The sequence below is a fragment of the Aquarana catesbeiana genome, linkage group LG04 (genome assembly GCF_042186555.1).
Source record: "Aquarana catesbeiana isolate 2022-GZ linkage group LG04, ASM4218655v1, whole genome shotgun sequence".
Taxonomy (NCBI): Eukaryota; Metazoa; Chordata; class Amphibia; order Anura; family Ranidae; genus Aquarana; species Aquarana catesbeiana.
In genome coordinates, this window is record NC_133327.1 from 677,681,269 (window position 1) to 677,692,333 (window position 11,065).

Below are 11,065 nucleotides of genomic sequence, written 5' to 3' on the forward strand. Positions count from 1 at the left end.
CTTGCACTCCTGATTGGCATTTGGTAGCAGCCGGAGCCATTGGCACAGCCAGTGAGCCAATCAGGAGGGGGTGGGGCCGAGCTGCGGCTCGGGAGCTCACCTGCTTAAGTGCAACTTGCTCTGGGGGCACCTGGCAGGAGGGGAGGAGCCAGGAGTGCCGGCGTGGGACCAGAGAAGAGGAGGATCGAGGCTGCTCTGTGCAAAACATGTTTGTTTAAAAAACAGATGATACCATTGTAGGTTTAAGTAGATGTAAATCGCAATATATAAATTTTAATATAATTTAGTATAAGAATTCCTCCTCCTTATTTCACATGCCAACCAAACTATCCAACAAAAGTGGCCCTGAGCGGGGGTTGGGGCAAACTATAGCAATGACCTGAGGTTGTTTTTTCACCCCATTGTTAGGTGCTCTTCTAAAAATTTATTTAATTTTTATATTTTATTTTAGGCTCTCTAGCTGATGAGGAGATGATGAGCCTGGAAGTACCATTACCGGGGTCTCTGAAGTTGACCGAACTTGGGATGTTTCTTATGTCAAGTGAGGTGAGTGCTGATCCAGGTGGGCAGACGGCAGTTTAATTTCTGGGTACCCCGAGCTGAATCTGTAACAGTCTAATAGGACAAAGATGGCGCGTGACAACAGGCCAGCATACATCGGTGTACACGGTCACTGGATGATGATTGGATGTGTGGTGCTGTCAGAGGGTGCTCTGATTGGATGAGATTGGAAGAGAAGGTTTGCTTTGGGTGGTGGTGATGGTAATAGTGAATATTGAGGAGATTGTTCAAGTTTGCAGGAGAGTAGGAATGAATCTTCAAGTGTATACATAAATGTAAGGTTGGGTCTAGGAAATGGAGCAAAATGTCATTCATAAATTGTGTTGAAATTTGTTTTTTAGGAGGTGTCCTCCCCTTTACTGGTCAGTGCCTTCAGCCCACTTGTTTGGATGGACACACCGGCCTGTCGCAAAGCAGCTAATCAGCTGTGCTGGCCCCTGCTAAAACAGGTATGGAGAGCCCCCAGGATCCTTGAGACTTGTTCCCAAGTTGTGGCTTATTTACTGGACTCCGACACGCTCTTTGAAGTGATGTTATAAATAACAAACGTGTTGTACTTCACTGCACTGTGCAGTTGGCTTTGCACAGAGCAGCCCCGATCCTCCTCTTCTCAGGTCCCTCTTCGGCTCTCCTGGCCCATCCCTTCTGTTAAGTGTCCCCCACAGCAAGCAGCTTGCTATGAGGGCACCCAAGCCGAGCAACAGCTCCCTATGTCCATTTATACAAGGAGCCGTGGCCCGCCCCCTTTCTCTCCTCTCCTCATTGGCTGCGTTAACAATCACTTTAAGGGCTTGTTTTTTTTATTTGCTGCAAGGATTGCCACTTACCCTCACCGCTTGTTTCAACCTTGTAAATGCCGCACCGCCGTGTTACAACCACATGCATTGCACTCAATTATGGGGGTGGGGGGGTTGCAATGCAGCTCCATTTACTTGCCTGGGTGGTATTCAGCAGACTGTGGTACCTACCAAATGTGACAAGGGTTATAATTCCTGCCATGTCCACAAAACAGCATCATCTCTGCGGCATGGGTACACCCTAGCTGTTTTTTTTTTTTTTTCTTTGCTTACACTGGGGTGGGGGGGCGAAAATGTGGCTCAGCACCTCCCCCAACAACCAATTTTAACGGTCCCTTAAGTGGGGTACAAAGAAAACAAAATAACTTTGCGCTAACTCAAACATATAAGCCGCTGACACTGCAAATAGACTTTTTGCTGTAAACCATGGAGTAGAAAAATAGGTGCAGCGCTAAGAAAAATAATAAAAAATATAAAAAATGTTATCAAAGTGAGTTGAACGGATGTGAAAATCAACATATAAAATTCTTATAAATGTCCATTTACCGATGAATCAGAGTCCATCCTTTTGTGAAATAAATGAAATCACCACGTGACTATAATTATAATAGTGCTCAGATAGTCCCCTATGTAATGAAGGCGTACCATGGATATTGGACCTAAGAATAGCGTATGCTACATAGGTCAACACAACGTTTACTGCCCAATGGCAATGGTATAGATGATGAAGATCCAATAAAGCTGGAAGCAGTCCAGGAGGCCTTCTCAGGGATATATTGTGAAAAAACCACACATGTGTAAATACCACCACCCGTGTGAATGGAGGCTTACCCGAAGGTTGGGACCCAAAACAGCATACGCTGGATGAGTCAAACAGGCTTAAAAACTGCCCACTGGCAATGGGAAGGGGATCCTAATGTCACTCTGGAGGAAAGATCCTAGGGGTAGTTCACCGGGGTATCTTCTCCATACAAAACGTCCTCAAACATGTCTCACATAAGATGAAAAAAGGGGCCATATAGTGTAATTCCGTAAGATACATAAGTTTATTAAAAAAAGAAAGACACTTACATTTAAGAAGTAATCAAGCGCGCTTGTATGTGTTAAAAATGGCGGCAGTGGAGTCCTCCCGATGCGTTTCATCACACAGGACTTCGTCTGGGGTCCTTAAGTGGGGTACACACTATCAGAAAATCGGGTGAACGTGTGCTTGTTTTTTCTCGATGTTTCACAGCAAATCGGAAACTGATGAAAGAAAATTCTTACGAATATTCTCGCACGACAGAGGCTTTTTTTGCTAATTGTTTCTGATCATGCGCAGTCTTTCTTTTCTGATTTTTCTTGTATGAAAACGGTACACATTAAATGAAGATCGTTCATTCTGTTACCATATGAGAAAAATTTGGGCGTTTGTCCCTTCAGGAATTGTCGTGTGAAGGTTCGGAATCGGCTGTCGAAAGTTGTATACACACTATACGAAAATCGTACGAAAATTCTTTGGACGAAAATGTTCGCCCGATTGTCTTATAGTGTGTACGACCGAGTCTTTAGTCTGACTCTGGGGTTCCTCCTTTCTATTTATACTCATTATAAAGATATTGCAGTCTCCATCTATCATCTTTTTCTTCTTCCTCTTTTGTGTGCTTTTCTTACTCTTCTCTATATCCATCTTCTTGCTCCTCTGAGCTGCATAGTACAGTATGTGTTGCTGACATTGATCACTGTCTCCTGTAGGTGATTTCCGGTTCTCTGCCCTCAGAAGCTGCTCTTTATTTCTTTACAAATATTCTGCACGGTCTTCAGATACACGGTCAGCACGAAGCCTGTAATCACTCCCTGGTGAACCTGGCGTTACAGGTGTATGAAGCTCTGGTAAGAATCAGTGTCTCCGCCTCCGACTGCCAGGAACCATCCAGGAAGTCGTGTACTATGCTAGCATAATATTGGAACTATAAATTATAATCATGGAGACAGGTGTTATAAATATATACAGTAAAACCTCGGATTGCAAGTAACGAGGTTTAAATAATGACTCGATTTGCGAGTGTTGTCTCGCAAGACGAGCAGGATTCAAGCCCCTGGGGTGTGCAGTACCACATGTGGCCAGAGGTGTGGGAGCATCAGAGAAGCTCAGAGACACTCGGTTCCCAAGAGAATCGGAGCGTCTCTGGCAACCCCCCCCTCTGGCCACATACGGTACTGCATACACTAGCAGTGACACTGGAACGAATTATCTGAGTTTCCATTGATTCCTATGGGGAAACACACTTTGATATACAAGTCCTTTGGATTACAAGCATGCTTCTTGAACGAATTATGCTCGTATTTCAAGGTTCTACTGTATAGATATAATTATTAGATGTGATATGTAATTACTTACGCAGACTTTCTTTTTATTTACTAGCGTCCACTGTTCCCAGAGCTGCGGCTGGTGATGGAACAAGTCCCAGAGGTTCAACTGGACTCCTTGCAGCAGTTTGATACTGAACTTCTGTCCCCAGGACAGAAAGTTTCAAAGAAGATGAGGAAGGATCAATTCCGCCGGCTCATCTCTGGGTGCATAGGGGTAAGCAGAGATCAGGAAGGTTCTGGGGTGGGAATATGGGATACCCTTTTGCATAAGCTTAAAAGGTTAGATCACCTATACAGAAAAAATGTAAAGGTGAACTAACATTTTACACCCTCGCTAGTCTTTGATTTCCAGGATTTTGGTGCAGCTGGCTACCCAGCATGCACCTCTTGACCTTGCGCCTGCGCAGTAATGTTACTGTGCGGCGCTGATTACAGGAATAGGTGATTCCCATGGACTCCTGGGATAGCTGGCTCTGATATTCCAGCAGTCATTGGGAATCGCCTAGGCAGCCGGACCAGAAGGGCTGCAAGAAATAAACAAAGAAATTTACAATAGCATTGTGGATGGGGATACTTGCAGGTTCAAAAAATGGGTGGAACTTTAAAGGGAAGCTTTACAGAAAGAAATGTAAAAGTGAACTAACACTGTGCCAGTCACTGTACTGTTGTTCTTTAGCATTATGTGCATATATAATGCACAGCTAAAGTCTGCAGGACCCAGTGGCTAGCAGGGTTGCACACTAGATATGTGCACTGCCGAAAAATTTGTTCGTCTTCGTTTCATTCGTTTTTTTCGGAAATTCGAAAATCCAAAAATTCGAAATAATAACTTAAACTATTACTAACTCTTAAATATTGTATTGGAATTTCCTTTCAAATTTAGCTGTTAGTAAACGTAACAAATACGAATTTATCTGAAGTTACGAATTATCCAAAATAACAAATGCTGCATCTAAACAAATGGAACGGAACAAAATAATAATAAATAATACCTTTTTATCACCATTATTTGTTACGTTCCATTCATTTAGATACGAGTTATCCGTAAAAACGAATGCTGTATCTAAACAAATGGAACGTAACAAAATAATCATAAATACGTTTTTATTATTATTATTATTTTGTTCCATTCCATTTGTATAGATGCGGCATTTGTTATTACGGATAATTCGTAACTTTGGATAAATTCGTATTCGTTGCGTTCACTAACAGCCAAGTTTGAAAGGAAATTCCAGTACCGCTAATTTAATATTTAGTAATAAGTTATTAGTTATTTTAGATTTTCGGGTTTTTGGATTTTCGAATTAACGAATTTGTCTAAATTCATTAAACGATTTCGGAACTAAACGAATTGCAGATGTCTATTGCACACGTCTAGAGGGATACTGGGCATGTGTTCTTTCATAAATCTGAGGCTGGGTGCTGTGATGTATATACTATTTTCAGCCATCTCCAGTGCGGTCACATGATCCCCTGTGAAAGCTGCAGGGGAGAGAACAGAGCGCCCAATAATGGCTAATAATTCCAGGAGCAGTGTAATCATCCATAGGTTTCCATGTCTATCTGTTGTTGGCGCCCTCTCCTCTCCCCTGCAGCTGCCACAGGCTAGCATAGGTGTTGGGATGAAACATTTTTAAGACTAATTAATTTTAGGCTGTAATTCTACGTTCATAAACTTCTGTTAATTGATATCTCCACCCATTGTGTTTCTGATTGGTGAATGGCTATCTCAACCCCCACGGTTCCCGTCTCCTTGTGTAATAGTAGCATTCCTCTTCTCATTTTAGAAACCTCTTGGCGAGCAATTTCGGAAAGACATTCACATCCGGAACCTTCCCTCCTTATTCCAGAAGAAACCTAGCCCGGACTTGGAAGATTCCATTCTCGAAGGCTGTCCAGAAGCTCTTCCGGCACTATTTCAACAGTGATCTCTGGCTCTCGGGTTCCCTGGACCTGCTGGAGGGATTCTTCCGACCACATTCCTGCGTCTATGGACACGGGGTCACTACAGAGAAGAGCACGCTGGTCTCCGACCTGCCTGCAGCTTCGTCATCTCTTCTCCCCCTATGGGGGTCTGATGTATAATGAACTATATAGACATTCCCTGCCAGCGCCCATTGCCCGGCGCTAGTCAGTTCCCTCATCTGAGACTCCGGCGATGATAGACCGATGTAGGAGAATCCGTCGGAGCTGAGACTGTGATGCCAGCAGCAGCATCTTGTTTTTTTTAGAAACGAGGAGTGATAAAAATAAAACAATATGGCCCCTTTCACACGTGTGGACCGTTCGTCCGTTTTTTCATCCATCCATAGACTGATGAAAACGGACGTCAGTCAAATCTGTTTTTATTTCCGTTCATCTCTGATTGTCATCCGTTTGTTCATGCGTTGTCATCCGTTTGTTCATCCGTTGTCATCCGTTTGTTCATCCGTTGTCAAGCGTTTGTTCATCCGTTGTCACGCGTTTGTTCATCCGTTGTCACGCGTTTGTTCATCCGTTGTCACGCGTTTGTTCATCCGTTTGGTCATCCGTTGTCATCCTTTTTCATCCCCTTTTCATCCCCTTTTCATCCCCTTTTCATCAGTTTTCCATGAATTTTCCCATGATTCTTTGCTTTTCCCCAGCATGCATTGTGCTTCCCATGCTGCTTTGTGGTTTCACCTTTTATTCCATTTTGCTTCCTGTTAACTTTCTGTAGTTTACATGCTTCAGACCAATGGATTTGGGCAGATTTTTTGACCATGTGACATTATTTGTCATGTTGTTGTGTTTGAGAAGACGAAAAATCGGCAGAAAGATTTCTGCGAGAAGACGCAGGTACTGGACACATCCCCCATGCTGCTCAAGAGGCCCACTGAAGGCTTTTTTGCTCTGCACTATGCAGATTTGCAATGTTTTCCTCAAAAATTGTTCAATTTCACCAGAATGTCCGTAACGTTCAAATTTTTATTAGAAAAGTTCCATCCACGACTGGAAAGAATGAACACGGATATGAGATGTTGTGTGCCTCCAGAGGAGGTAAGCTAGCCTTTTTTTCTGCTTGATTATTTCCAGCATAGGATTCCTTTTATCATTTCTTTTACTCTTACTCTTCCTAGGTTTCTGGCATCTGGACTATCCTATGAGTCCCTAAACCACTACTTTTTGTTGGGAATCTCTACAATTTCAGGAATTGTGCGCGACACATGTCAAGCAATATGGGAGGAGCTTCGTATGCTGCAATCCATGTGGCAGGAAATCACAATATGTTTTTGGAGAAAGACACCATTCCCTAATTGTGTTGGAGCCCTGGATGGGAAACACGTCCAAATTCAGATGCCGAATGGATCTGGCTCTTAATTTTTTTAATTATAAGAAATGCTTCTCCCTTGTGCTTGTGGCAATCTGTGACAGTAATTATATATTTGTAGCTGTAGATATTGAGGCGTATGGACGTACTGCAGACTCAAGAGTGTTTACAGCATCGGAAATGGGGAGAAGACTACTTGAGGGCCACTTCCATTTGCCATCAGACAAACCTCTTCCAGGAACTGCAGGGCATATTCCACATGTGCTTGTAGCTGATGAGGCATTTGCACTTTCTAGGCATCTCCTAAGGCCTTATGGCAGGCACAATATAACTGCACCCCCCCCCAAAAAAAAAAATGTTTTAAACTATCAGCTGAGTCGCGCAAGGTGCCTTATTGACAAGCAAGTGGCGCATATTCCATACTACAATGCAACTGAGCCTGGAGAATGCTGAACTAGCTATACAAGCATGCTGTGTTCTCCATAACATTATACGTGACAAAGAAGGAATTACTGTCGAAGAAGAGGACGAGATCAATTTGCCCTCTGTACGGTATACTGGACTGCGACCCAACAATTCAGACATTACTATGCGTGAAATGCAAACTATTTTATTTCCCCAGAAGGAGAGCTTCCATGACAGTATCAACATGTGTAAAAACACTCACCAGCCACTTTGTTAGGTACGCCTTGCTAGTACCATGTTTGACCCCCTTTTGCATTCAGAACTGCCTTAATTCTTCATGGCATAGATTAAAAAAAGCTGTTGTACATATCAAAGCAGTGCCAAGATCGATCATCACTACCCCAATGACCATCACGTCTTTTCTATCTGTTATATTTGGTTTATATAGAGTTAAATAAAAAAATTCACTTTTCCATGCAGTCAAATTTTTTTTATTAATGTCACAGAAAAAAATTGACCACAACATATATCCCCAAAAATATAATATGTGCAAACATATTTTTGTAGAAAAAAATAACATGTATACAAACTAACACATCTAGTGCTCTGAAAATGTGTGGTGTTGCATTCCCTGGCTGAGGGAAGTTCTCGGGAGCTCGTGGAACCCAGCTTAGAACTCTGGAATCCCATTTTCCAGCTTCCACTGCGCCTCTTATGTGTAAGTCACCCTGTGTTTGTTGGGGGCACAGGGTGATCGAGAACCACAGAACAGACTCCTACTGGGGTTCTCGAGTCACCCTGTGACCCTAAGACACAGGTTGACTTGCAAATAAGAGAGGCAGAGGAAGCTGGAAAATGTGTTTCCTGAGCTCTAAGCTGAGTTCCACGAGCCCCCCGCCCTAAGTTAGTCCCTTTATACATGGAGGTGGAAACATTATGCTTCGGGACGTAGGGGACAGGCGAACTTCCCTCAGCCAGGGCATTTAAACTGGTGTGGATGGGTATTCTAGCATGACAATGACCCAAACCACACGGCCAAAGCAACAAAGGAGTGGCTCCAGAAGAAGCACATTAAGGTCCTGGAGTGGCCTAGCCAGTCTCCAGACCTTAATCCCTTAGAACAGGGATATGCAATTAACGGACCTCCAGCTGTTGCAGAACTACAAGTCCCATGAGGCATAGCAAGACTGACAGCCACAAGCATGACACCCAGAGGCATGATGGGACTTGTAGTTATGCAACAGCTGGAGATCCGCTAATTGCATATCCCTGCCTTAGAAAACGTGGGGGGGCTTAAGGTTCGAGTTACCAAATGTCAGTCTCGAAACCTTAATCACTTGGAGAGGATCTGCAAAGATGAGTGGGACAAAATCCCTCCTGAGATGTGTGCAAACATGGTGACCAACTACCAGAACGGGGAAACTTAAACCTTTAATGAATGGGGATACTTTAAAGATCCTGATTATAAGGACTGGGGGAATTGGAATAGGGATTTGATGATTGGGAGGAACTACCATATGAAGTGACCTGGGAACTGGTGGACTCGTAGGAAATGGAGGGTGGCTGGCTAGAAAGTGCCACTGGAGATGGGGGGGTAATACATTTTATGCAGTGGTGACTGGTGTACGTTGGTGATGGGGGAAAATGATTGGGTGGTAATGATGCTGAAACATGTGCTGTGAGGATGGGTTTAGTGGAGTAGGCGCACTATGGTAGGGACATTGTTGATGAGTAATGAGTGACGGCATTTGATCACCAGACATTGCTGCCCTTATGCACACACCAGCGTAATTGAAGATAGCTATTTTCACATCCATTTTTCGCTGAGTGGGTACTTGTCAAAGATGGTGGTATAGATTTTTAACAAAGATTGCATCCTTATTGGTGGGGTCAGCAAATGGATCATTGGCATCAACCCTTCTCATCGCCTTCATCTCCTCCATGAATGACAACATCGCTCCATCCATGTCAGGTTTGGGTTGGGATTGGCGTCGTCGACTGCTTATTGACGTGGTGGCTCAAACAGATCGAATCTATGGAGTGGGAAATTTGTTAGAACATTTGTCATTTTAAAATGGGGCATTTTGTTTAGGATTCTTACAGGCACACGTCTTTCCTGCGTGGTTCTTGTTGCTGCTGATTCTTGATTTGGCGACAATTGGTAAGACGCAGGTTGTTCGGCACCCTGCTCAGTTTGTTAAACTCCCATCTCTTCCTCTTGCTCGGTATCCTCTGAGCCTGAATCCCCCTCCTCTCTTCTATCTCTGAAATGTTGGTGATGGTGCTGTAAAAGATATGCTGATAGATGGATCAGTACAGTAGATTTATTACAATACATAGATCCATGTGTGTCTTTACTGTTGCAAAGGAGTATATGATTTGGTTTACTTGGCCAATTTATGTAATATAGGGGAGAAAAAAGGTATTTACTTACTGTCTTAATTCCATCACATTTCTCAAGAAGTCTAACATTTCAAAGAAAGGGCTTCTTCTTTTTTTAGACGCCCCTGCACCACTTCTTTTGTCCTCAGCCTCACCCTTAAATTCACGTCTATACCGGTCTCTTTGCGATGTCCACCGCGTCACAATTTTTTGGCCTGTGTAGGAACAGTAGACACAATTAACATAGAACTCCAACAAGACAATTAGGTATACTATTTGAAACGCATATGTGGAATACATGTCTTGGAATGTTAAAGTGGTTTTAAACCGCTCTTTTTGTCACTTGTACCTATAGGCAAGCCTACAAGGCTTGCCTATAGGAACTGCAAATATCTCCTAAAACTGCGCTATTTAGGAGATATTTGCTGTAGACTGCGCCGATGATATCATCGTTGCATGCGCTGTGAAGAAACGGCCCTCCATGCCATTTCTTCACTAGCAAGTGTCATGACTGACGGCTCCCACGCGCAGGTGCGGGAGTGATGTCACGTGACTCTGGTCAGTCACAGAGCCGAAAAAAAAAAAACCTCCCGTCCCCGCATGCTCGCACACAGCAGCGAACGCATATGTAGGTCACGTCTGCATATATAAACAACATTTAAACCATGCATCTGAGGTATCCCCGCGAACATTAAAGCAAGAGTAATAATTCTACCAATAAAAACTTCCCCTGTAACTCAAAACATGTAACCTGGAAAAAAAATTTAAAGCGTCACCTATGGAGATTTTTAATTACTGACGTTTGGCTCCATACCACATATGTGCACAATTTTAAACTCGCCCTATCATCTGTCACATTATACCAATGTTTTTTTTTTCTTTTTTATGAAAGAGTTTTTTTTTTTGTTTTTTTTCCCACAAAAATCGCTTTGGAAAAATTGATGCGCAAATACCGTGTGACATATAAAGTTTTAACGACCGCCATTTTTTTCTCCAAGTTAAAATGTATATAATGTTTGAGGGTTCTAAGTAATTTTTTTAGCAAAAATATGATGACTTTACATGCTTGAGAGGAGTGTTGGGATTTGCCAGGGGATTTAGCTGGACAAGTATCAGGATGCTAATAGTGAAATATGGGTGTACTACAAGTTAACCATACCAACCCATCCCACAAATTGCTTACCACGTATCCAACGCTGTTTATCACTGAGTGACGCCCAGTTTGGTGTGGCCTCCACAAAGATCCCTTCCCACATCCTACTTTTGGTGATTCGATCAC

At 43.1% G+C, this 11,065-nt stretch overlaps 1 protein-coding gene across 1 annotated transcript in view; it reads left to right on the forward strand.

Annotated features, from left to right (window-relative positions):
* The window catches only part of LOC141141027 (exportin-5-like), an 85,647-nt gene extending 77,764 nt beyond the window's left edge, over positions 1-7,883 (forward strand). The window contains 5 exon segments of the mRNA XM_073628687.1: positions 452-546; positions 903-1,010; positions 3,093-3,230; positions 3,763-3,924; positions 5,498-7,883. Coding sequence (XP_073484788.1) covers positions 452-546; positions 903-1,010; positions 3,093-3,230; positions 3,763-3,924; positions 5,498-5,638 — 644 coding nt within the window. The 3' untranslated portion in view covers positions 5,639-7,883.
* The last annotated feature ends 3,182 nt before the right edge of the window (positions 7,884-11,065 follow it).